Genomic DNA, 21,916 nt, shown 5'->3' with positions numbered 1-21,916 from the left:
CCTGAATCCTACCCCGACAATCACCAGTCAACTACATTCTTAAGATAGCACTTTTAGTGTTTCTTATCCGTTTTTGGTGTCAGTTATCTAGATAATGGTCTAGGGGTGTCTTTTATTATATTGCCCTTTTTCTTTCTACTTACTTTTCTATTTAAACATGCTGCGGGTGAAATCGTTATTCTATCGGTCTTGGAGGGGGTATGTAGTTTCTCATGAACATACACGAGACCATCTCACCTTTGACATTTCTTAACGTAATGTCCTTTTGTCATTTTGTTAGCTGATTGCTCTAAATTTTGAATTGATATTTACTTTGCCGAACCTTTTCCAATTTTGCCAAACATTTCTGAAAACATGACAGCTACACCAACTACAGTTAGCTGACACGTAAAGGAAATGCTAGGCTTTTTTTAGGTAAAGGGTGAGCGCATACGTTTATGCGTTATGCATTTTGAAAAGGAGCGATATCATATGGTATATTAGTTTACAAGCATGCATGCTTGTTAAAATAGTGAGGAATATTGACACTCTAGAGGTGTAATAGTTAGTAAGAACAATAAACATACTGTTATGTTGTACACCAGATCACTCCATGACAGAGATGCAACTGTGTAAAAAAGGAAGTCTATACGCTGACCATATTTCATCGATTCAGTATGCGTATATGCGTCACGTTTTCGTTTGTATTTTTGAATAGTTGAAAAGGCTAGTTGTCATTGTTAGAAACGAAACTGAACCCGGATGTCCCAACCTAGGGGTCACAACCCGAGTTGGGGCAACAGCATTTGATGTTGGTTCGGGACCTTACTTGATTTTTAATTGTTATAAAAGTATTCGATAAAAAAAGATCTATATTTCATACCGATCTGTAATGAGACAATTGAGAAAAAAGCTGGAAGCTGCCATGAAATATGGATGTTCATTATTATATTTTTTCTCTATTACATTCAGAAGTGGATTTAACTCAAGGAATCAATGAAATGTGATTTAGCCTACCTTAAAGATTAATCATTATTGTTGGTTAACTACACAGAACAACCTTTTCCTAGCTCCCTCAAATGAACCAACATTGTGGTGTATTTAATTGAATGCAATGAACAGCAACAAAATATGTTGTTGTTTTTTTCAAATCTAGCAAGGAGTTCCCTGGATAAATAACTTCTAGAACTCATGTTTTGCATAAATGTTTTTTAGATTGTGCATAAGGGCATTAAAAGCTTAAGAGTGTTACAATAGTATGCTACATTTTCTATGACAAAGCTTCTTGGAACTGGGTGCTGGAAGGTTATATCTGCTATTCAATCACACCCTGCTAGGATATCAATAAGTATTTATAATATTTAAGGTGATATAATTTTGAGTCTGTAGTTCTAAAAATCAGTGATTTGAATACTCAAAAACACATTAATTTTGAGTGAACCTTCTAGTCCCAAGGTCCCAGTGCTTGCTGCAAGATGTCATTCCTAAGAAATGTTGCTAATATTTGATGGGTCCTGCTTTTATGTGCCTGACTAACTCCATACCTTTATGATTTAGGCAACTGCTATGAACTAGTCATACCTGAATAACTAAGGTGATATTACTGTAACTTATTTCCAGCTGTCACAATACAACAGTTTACTATATTTGAGGCTAAACTGAACCATCACTGAAAGCAACTATATTGATAAAAAAAAAGTTCAACATCCCACCATGACCAAAGTCTAGTCTTATTTCGGTCAATGACATTGTACCTGGTTAATATTGTAAGTACTTGGATTTTATGCATCATTTTCTCCATAACCACCTTAAATTCCATGGAATCTTTAAAATACATAAGACCTAACTAACTGCAGAAATTATGTAAAACACTGATGAGGTGAAATGCTTCACTTTGCATGGATTTATTTCTCAGATTTCTGGATAGAAAGTGTGAAAAATATCTGTGTCTTTGTCTGTTATCCCTGCATTGGTCTGTCCTCACTGGTGTGTCTGTATGCAGGTTCCGGACTTTTCCCTGTGCAGCTGTTGAGGTGAAGAATGAGCCAGTCCTGGGATTCCTCGAGGGCAGTCCAGAGAGAGCTGAGCTGCAGAAGGTATAGAGAGAGACACACACACATGCACACTCTCATTCACTTTGGGTTGGCAACATGCTGTATAAACCACCATATAAGTTATTATAATGATTCTGTAATAATAGGAATAATAATACTACAGTGCCCTCCAGAATTATTTGACACCAATTTAAATATGTGAAAAAAGATAATCTACTTGATTTGCACTCAAAATCTGAGGAAAATCTTAACCTTCATTTGTTGTAAAATAGTTTAGTATAACAATACTTCTTAATCAAGAAATAAAAATGACACTGTGTCATGATTATTGGCACCTCTAGAAATTCTTCTGAACCAATTCTAACAGAAGTATCTTCCCACTGATATATGAGTTCATTTGAGAGTTTGGGAACTTTTAAGTTAGTATCCATTTCTTTCTTTTGTACTGGCGTATAAATGAGGTGATACGCCAGACTACTTTGGCTGCCCTCCAAATGCAAGGCAGACAGCCTCTCGGCCCTACACCCTGAGCCCTTGAATGACGTTTTGAACTGTCACATGGCCCAAGAAAGGGAGAGTTACTGTTGGAATTGTCCAACTGCTACAGAGTTTGCTGACTAGCAGCTTTCCTGCCCGGTGACAATCAGCACACTTTGATAGAGCAGGGCAGAGAAATGGGAGAAATCTAAGACGTACTTCTCTGTGCTGCCTCCCCACTCTTCAGTGTTGCAAAGCACATTTACGTCATTTATGGCAAATGCTGGACTAGAAATCCGGACTACAAATCTATGCAAACAAAATGCATACACATTTGGTGGAAATAAGACGTTATCTTACTCCTCCACTGTGAGATCACCTGCTGGTCCACGGGATCCAGGCTAGAAGTTAGCCCCATTGGTGCTGCTAGCTGATCGTCCCAGCAGTGGTGATTGTTTAACTCCCAGTCCTTGGCTGATTGGAAATGGGAACTAGCTGGCTTACTGAAATACAGTGTAGTTCTGGCGTCTTATTTTTCTTCAAATTTTGATCTCGTATTTTCTTTTTTAGATTTTGAATAGGCTAGGCTACAAGTAGACCTGATTTGAACAACATCAACGGTAGTCGCCAAACATTGAGCCAGTGTGACAACCAATCAATTACAATTCCAAATACACAACTGTCCATCAGTAAGCAATAGCATACCTAATTCAATTATCCATTAAATAAAGTTTCCAGGGCCTCTAATGTGATTAATTACATTTGGTATTTGATTGAATTGAATCTTTGGGTCACAAGCTCTCCAGAAATTACTATTATACACTAATTGTATGCCAACAAGCTATTTGGACTTATGGTCAAAAGATGACAACAAGCCATAATTATCATATAGACATAAATGGACAGATGAGAAATAAAAGGCTCATTTTGGCCACAAAAAACAAAGGGGGTTTTAGTGTAAAAAGAGTGGCTTACACAAATTAACCTAATCCCGTTGCTAAAGTATGGTGTTTAAAATGTAATGTTTTGGGGTTGTTTTTCTTCCAAAGGCCTTAGAATGTCATGAAATGTTATATGAGAGAACTCAGGGCTGCTATGTTGGCAAGGAATAGGTGCCCAAAGTACTAAATGCAGCGCTGCCAACAATCGTGCCACATATTTTTGGTATCAATCTCTGTTTTGTGTTAAGTTGTGGTCAGTTAGCATTTTACAAATTATATATATATTTTGAAATGATTACACATTTTATAATATGTTCCACTCTGCTGAACAACAGCTCAGACAAAAATCAGCCGGAGATCACAACTGCATGAAAATTTACTGATTGATGTTTGTGTGACAGGCCCTGGACAACCTTAAGGGGAAGACAGAGGAGATACCCTGTGTGGTTGGAGATGAACATGTGTGGACAAAAGAGATCCGATACCAGCTTTCTGTAAGTGAAGCCGAGCTGAGAAAACTGAACTCCCTCATGCTGCTTGTGAATATGAGAGCCTGGTGACTGAAGAATTCACTTTTAGCCTCCCACTGCTGCTCAGATACACAGCATACTATCTAAGCCAAATAGAAGGTTTCAAGGCCTCTCTAGTTAAACTGTAATGCCTGTAATAATGTGTTATCAGCTGTGCGTTGTCTTTGGTTTCTGATAAGATCCATTGGGTGTCAAAAACTAAAATATTTCTACCTGATTCAGAGTGCACTATTTTAACAGTAACAGTAAAGGTGCTGGTCATAAAATTTGAATATCATCAAAAAGTTTATTTATTTCAGAAAATGTCATTCAAAAAGTGAAATTTGTATATTATATTAATTCATTACACACAGATTGATATATTTCAAATGTTTATTTCTTTTAATTGTGATGATTATAACTGACAACTAATGAAAATCCCAAATTCAGTATCTCGGAAAATTAGAATATTACTTAAGACCAATACAAAAAAAATATTTGTAGAAATGTTGGCCAACTGAAAAGTATGAACATGAAAAGTATGAGCATGTACAGCAGTCAATATTTAGTTGGGGCTCCTAATGCCTGAATTACTGCAGCAATGCGGTGTGGCATGGAGTCGATCAGTCTGTGGCACTGCTCGGGTGTTAGGGGGCCCAGGTTGCTCTGATAGTAGCCTTCAGCTCTTCTGGATTGTTGGATCTGGTGTATCGCATCTTCCTCTTCACAATACCCCATAGATTTTCTATAGGGTTAAGGTCAGGCGAGTTTGCTGACCAATTAAGAACAGGGATACCATGGTCCTTAAACCAGGTACTGGTAGCTTTGGCACTGTGTGCAGGGGCCAAGTACTGTTGGAAAATGAAATCGGCATTTCCATAAAGTTGGTCAGCAGCAGGAAGCATGAAGTGCTCTAAAACGTCCTGGTAGACGGCTGCGTTGACCTTGGACCTCAGAAAACACAGTGGACCAACACCAGCAGATGACATGGCACCCCAAACCATCAATGACTGTGGAAACTTTACACTGGACTTCAAGCAACGTGGATTATGTGCCTCTCCTCTCTTCCTCCAGACTCTGGGACCATGATTTCCAAAGGAAATGCAAAATGTACTTTCATCAGAGAACATAACTTTGGACCAGTCCAGTCCTTTTTGTCTTTAGCCCAGGTGAGACGCTTCTGACGCTGTGTCTTGTTCAAGAGTGGCTTGATACAAGGAATGCGACAGCTGAAACCCATGTCTTGCATACGTCTGTGCGTGGTGGTTCTTGAAGCACTGACTCCAGCTGCACTCTTTGTGAATCTCCCCCACATTTTTGAATGGGTTTTGTTTCACATTCCTCTCTAGGGTGCGGTTATCCCTATTGCTTGTACACTTATTTCTACCACATCTTTTCCTTCCCTTTGCCTCTCTATTAATGTGCTTGGACACAGAGCTCTGTGAACATCCAGCCTCTTTAGCAATGACCTTTTGTGTCTTGCCCTCCCTGTGAAAAGTGTCAATGGTCGTCTTTTGGACAGCTGTCAAGTCAGCAGTCTTCCCCATGATTGTGTAGCCTACAGAACTAGACTGAGAGACCATTTAAAGGCCTTTGCAGGTTTTGAGTTAATTAGCTGATTAGAGTGTGAACACCAGGTGTCTTCAATATTGAACCTATTCACAATATTCTAATTTTCTGAGATACTGAATTTAGGGTTTTCATTAGTTGTCAGTTATATATATATATATATATATATATATATTTATTTATTTATTTATTTATTTATTTATTTATCCTTTATTTAACCAGGAAAAGCCCATTGAGATTAAAAATCTCTTTTGCAAGGGAGACCTGGCCAAGATAGGCAGCTGAATTACATCACATCATTACATACATACAAAGACACAACAAAACATATAAATAAAGACAAATAAATTAATAGAAACAATTTGAAAGCCAATTATGCACTTACAAGGAAATCACAATTAAAAACATTGACATGTGGGGGAGTTCAACTCAAAACACCTCATTCTTATCTTAAAAACACTCAAAGGAATCAATTTACTGAGTTTTAAGTTATTCTGCAGCAAATTCCATGTAAAGGGAGCAGAATAAACAAAGGCCTTTTTACCCAGCTCAGTACTTACATGTGGGACATATAATCATCGAAATTAAAATAAATAAACACTTGAAATATATCAGTCTGTGTGGAATGAATGTAAACATTATACAAGTTTCACTTTTTGAACGGAATTACTGAAATAAATCAACTTTTTGATGATATTCTAATTTTATGACCAGCACCTGTATTGTATAACACCAAACCTTTTTTTCTGTTCTGTTTCAAAGCCCTTCAATCACTCACACAAACTGGCTAAGTTCTGCTATGCTGACAAGGTATGAGTTCCTAAATTTAGTTCTTATGTTTCAGATATTTACCTTTTCACAACCTGCCTCAATTGTTGCCTTGGTATGATTTTCACAGGACCTGCTCAATAAGGCCATCTTGGCCTCTGTGGCAGCAAGGAGAGAGTGGGACCTCAAACCCATACAGGACAGAGCCCAGGTCCTTTTCAAGGCAGCTGACATTATCAGTGGACCCAAGAGGGCTGAAATTCTGGCCAAAACCATGATTGGCCAGGTACAGCTTGCCGGTGCATTGTGTTTTCATGATGTGGTATAAAACCAATGCGTCCTGTTTGGATTCAGGCATACTTTTCCTGTTTTTCTCTAATATTGTTACATCCTCTCGATTCTTAATTTGTGTTATAGGGCAAGACAGTAGTGCAGGCAGAGATTGATGCGGCCGCGGAGCTTATAGACTTCTTTAGGTTCAATGCTAAGCACAGCATTGAAGTGGAGTGCCAGCAGCCCCTTGACAGTGATGGTAGCACTAACACCATGCTCTACCGTGGGCTGGAGGTGAGTTCTCCCAACATGATGATATTCCCATTTCAGTTCTGTGTGCCTGGGGATACTTTCTGATTGATCGCTTGATATCCTCATGTTTTTCTCAACACGTTTACTTTAATTGTAGGGTTTTGTTGCCGCTGTTGCCCCATTTAACTTTACTGCAATTGGTGGAAACCTAGCAGGTACACCTGCTCTCATGGTAAGTATTCTCCTGATACTGCATCTTTAGACTCGGGTGTGTTTTTTTGGTTTTAGTCATTCATATGTTTTCCCCGGATCTGTTTGTCAGGGTAATGTAGTTCTATGGAAACCTAGTGATACAGCCATGTCAGCTAGCTACGCCGTCTACAATGTCCTGCGGGAGTCAGGTTTGCCACCCAACATCATCCAGTTCGTACCAGCCGATGGACCAGTGTTTGGAGATACCATCACATCCTCAGAACACCTTGCTGGCATCAACTTCACTGGCAGTGTACCGTATGTGTTTACTTCTCTAACATATTTCAGTTTTGTTTTCTTTTTAAATGTTGTTTTTAATATTTTAGAAACAGTTAATCATCACAATCTTTTGGGCTGTTGTGTCCTTTGGTTATCTGTAAAAGTGCTGTTCCTTGTCTACTAAGTTGTTTGCCATTGCAGCTAGTTTTCTTTTCTTTGGCAAGCCTAAACTTTTCTGATTTATCTGCCTCATAAGTCCCACTTTAATTGCACTGACACTTTTGGTCTTTATGTTGTCAGACACAAGCAACAGACTCCAAATGCAAAGTCTAGAATAAAGACTAGACTGACAATTCTGTTGTGCATGCACGAACAATGCAAACCAACAAACACAGCTGTTAAGCCAATTATGTATATATACCTTTGGCACCCTAAATTAACGGGCCTATGTAAGAAAAGGTATGCCAGTTCAAAATTGTTCATCTGATGTGGATGAAAGCACCCTCAAACCTGACACTCTACACATTATCCACGTAGGCACTACATTTTTGTATAGTTTAGAGTTTAACATTCTGGAATACAGAGCCTTAAAGACAATCTGACACAGCCAAATGCTACTCAAGTATGCTGCCCTTGTACTGTAGGTCATTTACACTGGAGACTCTTCACTCGGCTAACCAAGTCAAGGTTGGGTGTCAGTATTAACATAGTCTAACCACCACACAACCACCACACAGCTTTAGTTGAGGCTATACTCAGTTTTAAACCCAGTGATGACAACAGAGCGCGCTGCAACCCAGCAGAATTATCTTGCACTGGCAGCCAACCATGTTGCATTATGTTTTTGTCCCAGCCAGCTGACAAGGTCACGTCGTAGTTAGGTTCCATCACAATAAAGAGAAGGTGAAAATGTTTACATAACTTTCCAGTATGTCGTCATTCCTTGCTTGGCGAAAAAACAGGACCCATTTAACAATAAAGTTTGCTTAGTTCAAGAAGGGAATCCACTTTGGGCTGACTTACCTTGCCTACCTATTTTTACATATAGTGACCCCTTATTTGACATAAGGATAGGAGATTCTGCTCCAGTGTCAAGTCCACTTTATTACTATTCCATATCCATCTTGAATAGCATATTTTGACTCCTTCTGTTAGGATATGGCTATGCCAAATGCTGTATGCTGGTTAATTTAGCAGCCAAGATGGTTTTATAGGTCTTTGACTTAAAATAATTGTGTAGTAAGGAGACAGCTGAACATGCTGAATTAAATAGAATGGGCCTCTGAGTGGTGCAACGGTAAAGTCACTGCCTCATTGCCAGATTAGCCCAGGGGTCTCATGGAGGCCAGTGTAACTGGCCAGCATCGTCAGCTTTGGAGGGTTAGTAATCGAATATGGCTGCTTTGCCTCATTGTGCCTCGTTGTAGCTGCCTGGGAAGTCTTACTTCACTTTGCAAGTTATGGCCTCATTTTATACAAAAATATTTGCATGAACTGAATAGATTAGGCAATCACTGTGCCTTTTATATATAAAAAGGTCTAAAAAAAATTGTTTCTACAGCTTTTGTAAACTGCTCAACCAAAAGTACCTGTTACTATTAAAAATCCACTGTTTGGGCAGAGTTGTTTTGAAGGCAAACAGCTGTTGTTGTAATTCAGCTAATTTATGGATATGTCTTTTAACAACTGACACTGATATGTCCTTTTACAACCAACTGGTCTGTTAACAAGCTATTTCTTTGTTTCAGGACCTTCAAACGCTTGTGGAAGCAGGTAGCCCAAAATCTGGATACCTACAAGAACTTTCCTCGTGTTGCAGGAGGTAGGGTGAACCTACATAGTGTACCACTGCACTGTCGGGTTATTAAACCCATTGAATATTAAAATGAAAATATTGAGTTAATTTTCATCCTGAATATGTAATTTTTCGATACCTTTTAGAATGCGGTGGTAAAAACTTCCACTTTGTTCATAAGTCCGCGGATGTGCAGAGTGTGGTAACAGGAACCATCCGCTCAGCATTTGAATACGGAGGACAGAAGTGCTCTGCCTGCTCTAGGATGTATGTGCCTGACTCCCTGTGGCCCCAGATAAAACAGGGGCTCCTGGATATCCACAAGAAGCTCAAAGTGGGGAACGTGAGTAGCCTGCGCTTCTAAGAGAGTTTGATTCATCGAGAACTTTGGCACTAAAGTAATTTGAGTGACAATAGATTTTTAAGAATGTAAAGTTTCTATAACAGACAAACATTTTCTCATAGGCAATAAAAAGTTTAGTTTAAGGTCACTGAGAAACCAATTCCATGTATGTATGAGTATGGGTCAAATATTTCTTGAATTGATAACATCAAATATTGAAGAATATCTTGGACACTCGGGTGAATAGAGGGGCGGAGCTGTCAACTGATCACCACCTGGTGGTGAGTTGGATCCGATGGCGGGGGAGGAAGCTGGACAGATTCGGCAGGCCCAAGCGTACTGTAAGGGTCTGCTGGGAACGTCTGGCCGAGTCTCCTGTCAGAGAGATCTTTAAATCCCACCTCCCGGCAGAGCTTCGACTGGATACCGAGGGAGGCTGGAGATATTGAGTCCGAGTGGACCATGTTCTCCACCGCCATTGTCGAAGTGGCCGCTCGGAGCTGTGGGTGTAAGGTCTCCGGTGCCTGTCGAGGCGGCAATCCCCGAACCCGGTGGTGGACACCGGAAGTAAGGGATGCTGTCAAGCTGAAGAAGGAGTCCTATCAGGCCTGGTTGGCTTGTGGGACTCCTAAAGCAGCTGACTGGGACCGACAGGCCAAGCGGACTGCAGCCCAGGTGGTTGTGGAGCCAAAAACTCGGGCCTGGGAGGAGTTTGGTGAGGCCATGGAGAAGGACTATCGGCTGGCCTCGAAGAGATTCTGGCAAACCGTCCGGCGCCTCAGGAGAGGGAAACATTGCCCTACCAACGCTGTTTACAGTAGAGGTGGGCAGCTGTTGACCTCAACTGTGGATGTCGTCGGGCGGTAGAAGGAGTACTTCGAGGATCTCCTCAATCCCGCCGTCACATCTTCCATTGAGGAAGCAGAGGATGAGGGCTCAGAGGTGGACTCGTCCATCACCCGGGCTGAAGTCACAGAGGTGGTCAAGAAACTCCTCGGTGGCAAGGCACCGGGGGTGGATGAGATCCGCCCTGAGTACATCAAGTCTCTGGATGTTGTGGGGCTGTCTTGGCTGACACGCCTGTGCAACATCGCGTGGCAGTCGCGGACAGTGCCTCTGGGATGGCAGACCGGGGTGGTGGTCCCTCTTTTTAAGAAGGGGGCCCGGAGGGTGTGTTCCAACTATAGGGGGATCACACTTCTCAGCCTCCCCGGGAAAGTCTATGCCAGGGTTCTGGAGAGGAGAATACGGCCGATAGTAGAACCTCGGATTCAGGGGGAACAGTGTGGTTTTCGTCCAGGCCGTGGAACACTGGACCAGCTCTATACCCTCTACAGGGTGATGGAGGGTTCATGGGAGTTTGCCCAACCAATCCACATGTGTTTTGTGGATTTGGAGAAGGCATTCGACTGTGTCCCTCGTGGCATCCTGTGGAGGGTGCTTCGGGAATATGGGGTCCTGGGTCCTTTGCTTAGGGCTGTCAGGTCCCTGTACGACCGAAGCAGGAGCTTGGTCCGCATTGCCGGCAGTAAGTCAGACTTGTTCCCTGTGCATGTTGGACTCCGGCAGGGCTGCCCTTTGTCGCCGGTTCTGTTCGTAATTTTTATGGACAGAATTTCTAGGCGCAACCAGGGTACGGAGGGTGTCAGGTTTGGGGACCACACGATTTCGTCTCTGCTCTTTGCAGATGATGTTGTCGTGTTGGCCCCTTTCAAGCCAGGACCTTCAGCATGCACTTGGACGGTTTGCAGCCGAGTGTGAAGCGGTGGGGATGAAAATCAGTACCTCCAAATCCGAGGCCATGGTCCTCAGTCGGAAAAGGGTGGCTTGCCCACTTCAGGTTGGTGGAGAGTGCCTGCCTCAAGTGGAGGAGTTTAAGTATCTAGGGGTCTTGTTCACGAGTGAGGGAAGAATGGAACGGGAGATTGACAGACGGATCGGTGCAGCTTCTGCAGTAATGCGGTCGATGTATCGGTCTGTCGTGGTGTAGAAAGAGCTGAACCGAAAGGCGAAGCTCTCGATTTACCGGTCAATCTACGTTCCTACTCTCACCTATGGTCATGAGCTTTGGGTCATGAACAAAAGGACAAGATCCCGGATACAGGTGGCCGAAATGAGCTTTCTCTGCAGGGTGGCTGGGCGATCCCTTAGAGATAGGGATCGCCCGGGAGGAGCTCAGAGTAGAGCCGCTGCTCCTCCACATCGAGAGGAGTCAGCTGAGGTGGCTTGGGCATCTGTTTCGGATGCCTCCGGAACGCCTTCCTGGGAAGGTGTTCCGGTCCCGTCCCACAGGGAGGAGACCCCGGGGAAGACCTAGGACACGCTGGAGGGACTATGTCTCCCGGCTGGCCTGGGAACGCCTCGGTGTCCCCCCGGAAGAGCTGGAGGAAGTGTCTGGGGAGAGGGAAGTCTGGGCATCCCTGCTTAGACTGCTGCCCCCGCGACCCAGCCCCGGATAAGCGGAAGATGATGGATGGATGGAAATATTGAAGAATTTGGTTTTCTTCATGTATGGGGTATTCTTTTGAGCAATAGAAGTCAGAATAGAAGACACCCGTGCTCTTAAATGCAGTCAAGGTCATCTTGCTAAATATAATCTAAAATCGCTAAAGGTTTATTCAAAAGCGGTATTGGTCTCTAATATATGCAATAATTACTAATATCTAGTGAAAATAAACCACACGCCATACATTTATCTGAGGCATTTGTAAATACAAACCCGATTCCAAAAAAGTTGGGACACTGTACAATTGTGAATAAAAACAGAATGCAATGATGTGGAAGTTTCAAAATCCATCCATCCATCTTCTTCCGCTTATCCGGGGCCGGGTCGCGGGGGCAGCAGTCTAAGCAGGGATGCCCAGACTTCCCTCTCCCCAGACACTTCCTCTAGCTCTTCCGGGGGGACACTGAGGCGTTCCCCGGCCAGCCGGGAGACATAGTCCCTCCAGCGTGTCCTAGGTCTTCCCCGGGGTCTCTTCCCGGTGGGACGGGACCGGAACACCTTCCCAGGAAGGCGTTCCGGAGGCATCCGAAAAAGATGCCCAAGCCACCTCAGCTGACCCCTCTCGATGTGGAGGAGCAGCAGCTCTACTCTGAGCTCCTCCCGGGTGACCGAGCTTCTCACCCTATCTCTAAGGGATCGCCCGGCCACCCTGCGGAGAAAGCTCATTTCTGCGCCTGTATCCGGGATCTTGTCCTTTCGGTCATGACCCAAAGCTCATGACCATAGGTGAGAGTAGGAACGTAGATTGACTGGTAAATCGAGAGCTTCGCCTTGCGGCTCAGCTCTTTCTTCACCACGACAGACCGATACATCGACTGCATTACTGCAGAAGCTGCACCGATCCGTCTGTCAATCTCCCGTTCCATCCTTCCCTCACTCGTGAACAAAACCCCTAGATACTTAAACTCCTCCACTTGAGGCAGGCACTCTCCACCAACCTGAAGTGGGCAAGCCACCCTTTTCCGACTGAGGACCATGGCCTCGGATTTGGAGGTACTGATTTTCACCCCCACCGCTTCACACTCGGCTGCAAACCGTCCCAGTGCATGCTGAAGGTCCTGGTTAGAAGGGGCCAACACGACAACATCATCTGCAAAGAGCAGAGACGAAATTGTGTGGTCCCCAAACCTGACACCCTCCGGCCCCTGGCTGCGCCTAGAAATTCTGTCCATAAAATTACGAACAGAACCGGTGACAAAGGGCAGCCCTGCCGAAGTTTCAAAATGCAATATTTTATTCAGAATACAACATAGATGACATATCAAATATTTAAACTGAGAAAATGTATCACTTTAAGGGAAAAATACATAGATTTTAATTTTCATGGCATCAACACATCTCAAAAAAGTTGGCCATGTTTACCACTGTGTGGCATCCCCTCTTTTTTTTATAACAGACTGCAAACATCTGGGGACTGAGGAGTTGCTCAAGTTTATGAATAGGAATGTTGTCCCATTCTTGTCTAATACAGGCTTCTAGATGCTCAACTGTCTTAGGTCTTCTTTGTCGCACCTTCCTCTTAATAATGCCCCAACATTTTTTTATGGGTGAAAGATCTGGACTGCAGGCTGGCCATTTCAGTACCCGGATCCTTCTTCTATGCAGCCATGACATTGTAATGGATGCAGTATGTGGTCTGGCATTGTCATGTTGGAAAATGCAAGGTCTTCCCTGATAGAGACGACGTCTGGATGGGAGCATTTGTTGTTCTAGAACTTGGATATAACTGTCAGCATTGATGGTGCCTTTCCAGATGTGTAGGCTGCCCATGCCACACGCACTCATGCAACCCTATACCATCAGAGATGCAGGCTTCTGAAATGAGCGCTGATAACAACTTGGGTTGTCCTTGTCCTCTTTTGTCCGGATGACATGGCTTCCCAGTTTTCCAAAATGAACTTCAAATTTTGTTTCGTCTGACCACAGAACACTTTTCCACTTTGCCACAGTCCATATTACATGATCCTTGGCTCAGAGAAAACGCCTGCGCTTCTGGATCCTGTTTAGATACAGCTTTTTTTTACCTATAGAGTTTTAGCCGGCAACGGCGAATGGCACGGTGGATAGTGTTCACCGACAATGTTTTCTGGAAGTATTCCTGAGCCCATGTTGTGATTTCCATTACAGTATCATTCCTGTATGTGATGCAGTGCCGTCTGAGGGCCCGAAGATCCGGCCTTGACACTTACGCACAGAGATTTTTCCAGATTCTCTGAATCTTTGGATGATATTATGCACTGTAGATGATGATAACTTCAAACTCTTTGCAATTTTTCTCTGAGAAACTCCTTTCTGATATTGCTCCACTATTTTTCGCCGCAGCATTGGGGGAATTGGTGATCCTCTGCCCATCTTGACTTCTGAGAGACACTGCCACTCTGAGAGGCTCTTTTTATACCCAATCATGTTGCCAATTGACATAATAAGTTGCAAAACTTTTCTGGAATGTGTAGCTCTCATGAAATCCAAAATGAGCCAATATTTGTCATGACATTTTCAACATTGGCATGACATTTTCAAAATGTCTCGCTTTCAACATTCGATATGTTATCTATATTCGATTGTGAATTAAATATAAGTTTATGACATTTGTAAATTATTCCATTCCTTTTACACTTACAATTTGTACAGTGTCCCAACTTTTTTGGAATCTGGTTTGTACAGTGAGGGGAAAAAAATATTTTATGACAAAGAAATGATCAGTCTATAATTTTAATGGTAGGTTTTTTTGAACAGTGAGAGACAGAATAACAACAAATAAACTGAGAAACTCATGTCAAAAAGTTATAAATTGTTTTGCATTTTAATGAGTGAAATAAGTATTTGAAACACAAAAGAACTGTCAATCTCCCTCTGTCTGGGGCTCCATGCAAGATCTCACCTCGTGGAGTTGCAATGATCATGAGAACGGTGAGGAATCAGCCAAGAAATACACGGGAGGATCTTGTCAATCATCTCAAGGGAGCTGGGACCATAGTCTCCAAGAAAACTAATGGTAACACACAACTCTGTGAAGGACTGAAATCCTGCAGCGCCTGCAAGGTCCCCCTTGTCAAGAAGCACATGTACAGGCCTGTCTGAAGTTTGCCAATGAACATCTGAATGATTCAGAGAACTGGGTGAAAGTGTTCTGGTCAGATGAGACCAAAAGTCGAACTCTTTGGCATCAACTCAACTCACCGTGTTTGGAGGAGCAGGAATGCTGCCTATGACCCCAAAAACACCATCCCCACCGTCAAACATTGAAGTGGAAACATAATGCTTTGGGTTGGGGGGGGTTCTGCTAAGGGGACAGGATAACTTCACCCATCAAAGGCACGATGGGTGAGAACCTCCTTCCCTCAGCCAGGGCATTGAAAATGGGTAGTGGATGGGTATTCCAGCATGACAATGACCCAAAACACACGGCCAAGGCATAGTTCAAGAAGAAGCACATTAAGGTCAGTGGCCTAGCCAGTCTCCAGACCTTAATTCCATAGAAAATCTGTGGTGGGAGCTGAAGGTTGGAGATGCCTAACGTCAGCCTCGAAACCTTCATGACTTGGAGAAGATCTGCAAAGAGGAGTTTGACAAAATCTGAGATGTTTGCAAACCTGGTGGCCAACTACAAGAAATGTCTGACCTCTGTGATTGCCAACAAGGGTTTTGCCACCAAGTACTAAGTCATGTTTTGCAGAGGGGTCGAATACTTATTTCACTCATTAAAATGCAAATCAATTTATATAATTTTTGTATGTATTTTGGGGGATTTTGATGTTGTTGTTCTGTCTCTCACTGTTCAAATAAACTTACCATTAAAATTATAGCCTCATCATTTCTTTGTCAGTGGGCAAACGTACAAAATCAGCAGGGGATCAAAAAAATAATCCCTCACTCTACATACATACAGTTGTGCTCAAACGTTTGCATACCCTTGGAGAATTGGTAATATACAGCTCCGGAAAAAATTAAGAGACAACTGCACCTTTTTGGAACAGAAAGGAAAAGGTGCAGTGTTCTCTTAATTTTTTCCGGAGCTGTATGTACCATTTATAAAAAAAACATGAATGAGGAGGCAAAACACATGTCTTTTATGTCTTATGGGATTCACAGTAAACTTTAGGTCATAACAGAATGGCACAATCATAAAACAAAACATGGCAACAAAGAAGATTTTTTTTTTTTAAACTAACCCCTGTTCAAAAGTCTGCATACCCTTAGTTCTTAATACTGGGTATTGCCCCCTTTAGCCTCAATTACAGCGTGCAGTAATAGTCTTGTAATAGTTGTCTATGAGGCCCCGAATTCTTGCAGGTGGTATAGCTGCCCATTCGTCTTAGCAAAATGCGTCCAGGTCATGCAAAGTCTTTGGTCGTCTCCCATGAGCAGCTTTCTTGCAGAAGAATGCACATTTTCTGCCAGTATTTTCTGATAACATGCTGCATCTTGCCATCAATTTTCACAAGATTCCTGTGCCTTTAAAGCTCACACGCCCCCAAAACATCAGTGAGCCACCACCATGCTTCACTGTGGGGATGGAATTCTGTTCACTATAGGCCTTGTTGACCCCTCCTCAAAACATAGCGCTAATGGTTGTTACCATATAGCTCAATTTTCTTCTCATCACTCCAAATTACAGTGTGCCAGAAGCTGTAAGCCGTGTCAAGGTGTTTTCGGGCATATTGTAACCAGGCTTTATTGTGGCATTGGCACAGTTAAGGCTTCTTTCTGGCAACTCTATCATGCAGCTCAACATTTGTTCAAGTATTGTCGTATTGTACTGCTTGAAACAACCACACCATCTTTTTCCAGAGCAGCCTGTATTTCTCCTGAGGTTACCTGTGGGTTTTTCTTTGTATCCCAAACAATTCTTCTGGTAGTTTTGGCTGAAGTCTTTCTTGGTCTAACTGACCTTGGCTTGGTATCAAGAGATCCCTGAATTTTCCACTTCTTAATAAGTGATTGAACAGTACTGACTGGTTATTTGCAAGGCGTTGATTATTTTTTTATATCCTTTTCCATCTTAATAAAGTTCCATTACCTTGTTATGCCGATCTTTTGACAGTTCTTTTCTGCTCCCCATGGATCAGTATCTAGCCTGCTTAGTGCATCCACGTAAGAGATAACAAACTCATTGACTATTTATACACAGACACTAATTGCAATTTAAAAAGCCACAGGTGTGGGAAATTCACCTTTATTTGCCATTTTCACATGTGTCTGTAACAAGGCCAAACATTCAATGGTATGTAAACATTTGCTCAGGGCCATTTGGGTGATTTCTGTTTTCATTATGGTTTAAAAAGGAGCTAAACAACTATGTGATCATAAATGGCTTTATATGATCACTGTCATTTTCTGTCAGGGTATGCAAACTTATGAGCACAAATGTATAATCGATCAGTGTACATTTTACAGGCTCCTTTAGATTTGGATGCGTCTGCATTTTGATAACAAGATTTCCACTGACCATAGTCCGTTGTTTATGACAATGTGTTATTATACGATGTAATGCTGTTTCTGGCAAGAATGGAGTTACCATCACTCTCTGAGCTGACATAATTCTTTGAAGTCAGGTTGCTATAACGGTCTCCCTGTCTCCTCTTTCCAGCCTGTAGAGGACTGGAGCACATTTTTCTCTGCTGTGATTGATGACAAGGTACCGTAATTAAATATTCAACTCACTAGTGATGGCTATTTTACTTCTAATCATGTGTTATACATTTTCAAGATTATTTAACATTTTATGTTTTGGGATTTTGATTCTTGTAGTCCTTTGCTCGTATTAAGAAGTGGTTGGACCATGCCAAGTCTTCCCCTAATTTGAACATTATTGCTGGGGGCAACTGTGATGACAAGAAGGGTTACTTTGTTGAGCCCACCATCATTGAGACCACAGACCCACAGGATGCCATCATGGCTGAGGTAAGAGTTATATAGATATTGTATCACCTCTTCACTCACCATTGTCAGCCTATGGAAATGTGTTATGTTTTAATGTCCCGCTGCAGCATGGGTTAGATTCTGGCCCACTGCACTTTTTGCAAGAAGTCTTTCAAACGGGGCACTATGGGAATTAAATCTGTGAGAAACACAAAAACAACAAAAATGCTGGGAAAAGCCTCCAACAAACGCCCGGCATTTCTCAGCCAGAAATGTTATTGTTAGCAGTAGGCTACCTGTGCTCTAACAATGAGAAATCAAATTGGTGTCATTATGTATTTTTTGCATGGGGTGTTGTTGCTGAAATTGGTTTTAAATTGAATTCGAAGTTGCATTTAAAAAACCTGCAGATACCCCGTGAGATACAGATCAGATTATCAGGCAGAGTTCATCATACACAGCTAATTTGTAAGGTTCCAGATTATACAGTATTATGCTGCTCCTTTAGCACCTCATTCACCAGTTCTGGCTAAAAGGAGAAGGAGGGGTTGCTCTGGGGGAGAATTTTACAGGGGTAGGGGCAAACGTCGTGGCAACAGGAGTGGACTGGGCAGGTTACACTGTTACTGACTAAGTGTCTGTTTAACCTCTCAACAATTCCAGCTTTGTCAATAGAGACTGTAATCTCACGTTTGAGTAAGGGCTGCATGATTGATAGAATTGCGATATCGCCAAGATGCGGTTTTAGGTACAGACTTAATTGAACTGGGCATATTTATTAAAAGCTTTAAGAATATAGTTTTTAAGTCGACCTGGCATTTGTACACTGGTCCAGAATCAACCCTGAGGTGATAGGGTTGATTCTGTACCAGGTTACAGAAGCCAGGTCATTTTAGAAGGCCTGCTTATTGAGTGCTTTAACCAATATCTGACACAAAACTGTAGGCCAGTGTTTTACAGATAAACTATTTGGGAAGCAACAGATTTTGTTGAGTGTGGCATATCCCAGTTCAAGTCGCCTAGTAATAAGTTTGCACACCCTATTACATTTGGTCCATGGCAGGAGTGACAAGTTAAGGCTACAGCACAAAGCTGTTTGGCTATCAGTTGCTTCTTGCAATGAGTAAGCAAGTGTTTTTGATTGATAACTAATACAATGCGAGTGGGTGATAACATTTAAATAAATCCCTGCCCTGGAAATAAACTTAACATTCATAACATCACATATGAAAATACTTTGCAATACTTCATTTTTTTCCTCACTGTACATACAGTTGTGCTCAAAAGTTTGCATACCCTTGGTGAATTGGTAATATATAGCTCTGGAAAAAATTAAGAGACCACTGCTCCCTTTTCTTTCCTTTCCAAAAAAGTCGAAAAGGATTGTTTTGAGTGAGGAACAGAAGGGTTAAAATTAAGAGACACTGCAAATGTAATGCTTCTGTTCCACACTCAAAACTTTTCTTATCAACTTTTTGGGAAAGGAAAAAAAAGGTGCAGTGGTTTCTTAATTCTTTCTGGAGCTTTATACCAGTTTGGGGCTTTCACCCAGTGTTAGTGTACCAGACATACATAATTACATGATAGACTGTCATTTGGATCTAAATTGCTGAAATATGGGCATTTTGAAACTGACAGTTAATAATTTATGGTAGCCTTTCAAAAATGTTAGTTTATTATGTTGATCCATTTCTCTGTGCTTCTTAACCTAATTGAGATAGCTTAGGTAATATTGATCTTTATAACTAACATTTGTTTAAACTGTGTTCTGGATTAACTCCTGTAGGAAATCTTTGGGCCAGTGCTGTCTGTCTATGTTTACCCTGAGAAAGACTACTTGGATGTTCTTCACCTGATTGACAACACATCACCATATGCCCTGACAGGAGCTGTCTTTTCTCTCGATAAGTATGTTAGATTACTCTAGCTGGTTTGCTATGGAGTGGCAACATTAAGGTGAATAAAAATAAAGAACATAATACAGTTCTACCTATTACTATTTTGGATGGCATTTGATCAGGTTGTTAATAATAGATGTTGCTTTGCACTGAAAGTGAGATTTTTTTTTACTCCTAACCCTTTAGTAAAATGTTGTTCTAGGAATGTGGTGGAGGAGGCAGCCAAGGTCTTGCGGAATGCTGCAGGAAATTACTATGTTAACGACAAGTCAACTGGCTCCATTGTCGCCCAGCAACCATTTGGTGGCGCCAGAGCTTCAGGTAATATGGCTTGCACAATTCCAATTCATATTTACCTATATCATTTGTATACGTACATTCATACTGTATGTATCAAATGTATTTACCATGTACTTGTGACTTCCAACATTTAGCAACCAAATCTCCAGAATTGCTCTTTGACATGAACATCTTTCAAATCTTAATTCATAATAACCAAATAATAATAAACAACACTCTGTCGGCAGGTACCAATGATAAACCTGGTGGTCCTCACTACGTACTCCGATGGACGTCCCCACAGGTGGTCAAGACCACCCACATCCCACTCCGGGATTGGAAATACCCCTATATGGGTTAAAATGACAGTGTTCAACCCACTCCTCAACCACACTGGCTCATCCAATCCTAGCTTAATAGACAAATCCATAGGCTTTTTCAACTTTCCGATTAGGGAAGAGAATGTCCTCTTACTAGTCCAAGTATTAAAAAAATATATATATTATTGATTGTTATATATTGCAATGGTGTGCAACAGTGCCCCTCACTGGTACTTCATGAGATCAGCCGAAGCTGCAGGGGAGACAACAAAGTGCTTGATAGCTTTACAGAATAATAGCACAATGAAAACGTTCCATAGACATAGTAAACCTGTTTGGTCTACCATGGATTATACAGAAATGTACTTTTTTGTAAAAATGAATCTTCTATTTTTAGTCAAATTGCTGCTATGTGCTTCTGAGGATTTTTGACTATGTCTGTACTGATTGGTCTTGAGGTGTATGTTACTCACATTTAAGTTATACCTGACTTGCCCTGAAGAAAGGTTTGACCAAGTTAACCATGATGGACTGTCTGAGAGGAACATTACTTTTTCCATCCAAAACTGACATAAGAAATAACATCTATCATCTTAAAATCCATTGACAAATCAATAGGCCAGAGTTTCTACCATCAATATTTCATGAATGCTGCAGAAAAGCTAGCTCAACCCAATGCTAATAATTGTGTGTGTTCTGGGCCATTTGATGGTAAATAGAGGAAAGAATGGTTGTTACCGTCCTTATTTTATGTGAAAACGTCCTTACTGAGAATCCTGCCTAACTTCTACTCAAACAGGGTTGTGTGTGACAAAACAATAATACAGATTGTTGCTTTTTTCTGGTTGGTTTGTGTTGTCATAATGTCATACTCAACCCTTTTGACTGTCTAATAGGAAAGGTGATGCAGTTGACTTTTTACACTTAAGCTGTGGGTTTAAGGCTTTACTGGTGCAGTTATTTTTGTTTTAATGAAATCCCACTATGCTATCTGATCCCACTATGTTTACATCAGCGTCTGCACACTCAGATGCTGAGGTACATAACATAATTCTGTTGTTTTCCAATGGTGGATTGCAAAAGAAGTGTTAGTTGTTTCAACTGCCTTTGATTGCTCCGTCTAAAATAAACATTTCAAGACACTGTATCTGAGGGGGGTGTATTTACCTGAAATGTTATGTATTTTAATAATTCTTTCTGTTATCTGCTAATCAAAATAATTTTTCTTTAATTGTGTCTGTATTGGCATTAATACAGATTTTACAGTTATATAATTTATAATATGACTGTATTAGTTCATTAAATTATTTCTGAAATTACATAAAATGTCATTTTTGTTTCTTAATGCAGCTTGCTTCAATTCATACTATGTTGAGGGTGAATACCCAGACGGCATTTTACATTAGTACATTTCACATGAGTGCTGTGAAAAGGTGAGAGAGCTAGAAAGCTGACTAGTGGGAACTCAGAACACTGTCCCACACTGAGCTGTCAAAGTACAAAGCAGATGTTTTTACTGCCTGTCTGGTTGTTGGGGTGTCTACCAACAAAACCTCTAGTCATTCACACTGTAGTGTGTCTGCCTGTTCAACGCTTCTGTTACATCAAAGTCAGATTTGA

At 41.6% G+C, this 21,916-nt stretch overlaps 1 protein-coding gene across 1 annotated transcript; it reads left to right on the top strand.

Annotated features, from left to right (window-relative positions):
- aldh4a1 (aldehyde dehydrogenase 4 family, member A1) lies at positions 1–21,448 on the top strand. The gene is made up of 15 exons (XM_010881695.4): positions 1–198; positions 1,982–2,075; positions 3,853–3,945; positions 6,292–6,339; positions 6,428–6,583; positions 6,715–6,864; positions 6,980–7,054; positions 7,145–7,332; positions 9,042–9,115; positions 9,235–9,431; positions 17,528–17,575; positions 17,689–17,841; positions 19,586–19,707; positions 19,900–20,018; positions 20,225–21,448. Exons 1-15 carry the CDS (start codon positions 158–160, stop codon positions 20,335–20,337), a joined length of 1,671 nt encoding a protein of 556 aa, XP_010879997.2. The 5' UTR covers positions 1–157; the 3' UTR covers positions 20,338–21,448.
- The last annotated feature ends 468 nt before the right edge of the window (positions 21,449–21,916 follow it).

Source organism: Esox lucius, chromosome 17 (assembly GCF_011004845.1).
Source record: "Esox lucius isolate fEsoLuc1 chromosome 17, fEsoLuc1.pri, whole genome shotgun sequence".
NCBI classification, from domain to species: domain Eukaryota; kingdom Metazoa; phylum Chordata; class Actinopteri; order Esociformes; family Esocidae; genus Esox; species Esox lucius.
This window is presented reverse-complemented; position numbering and strand designations above follow the sequence as displayed.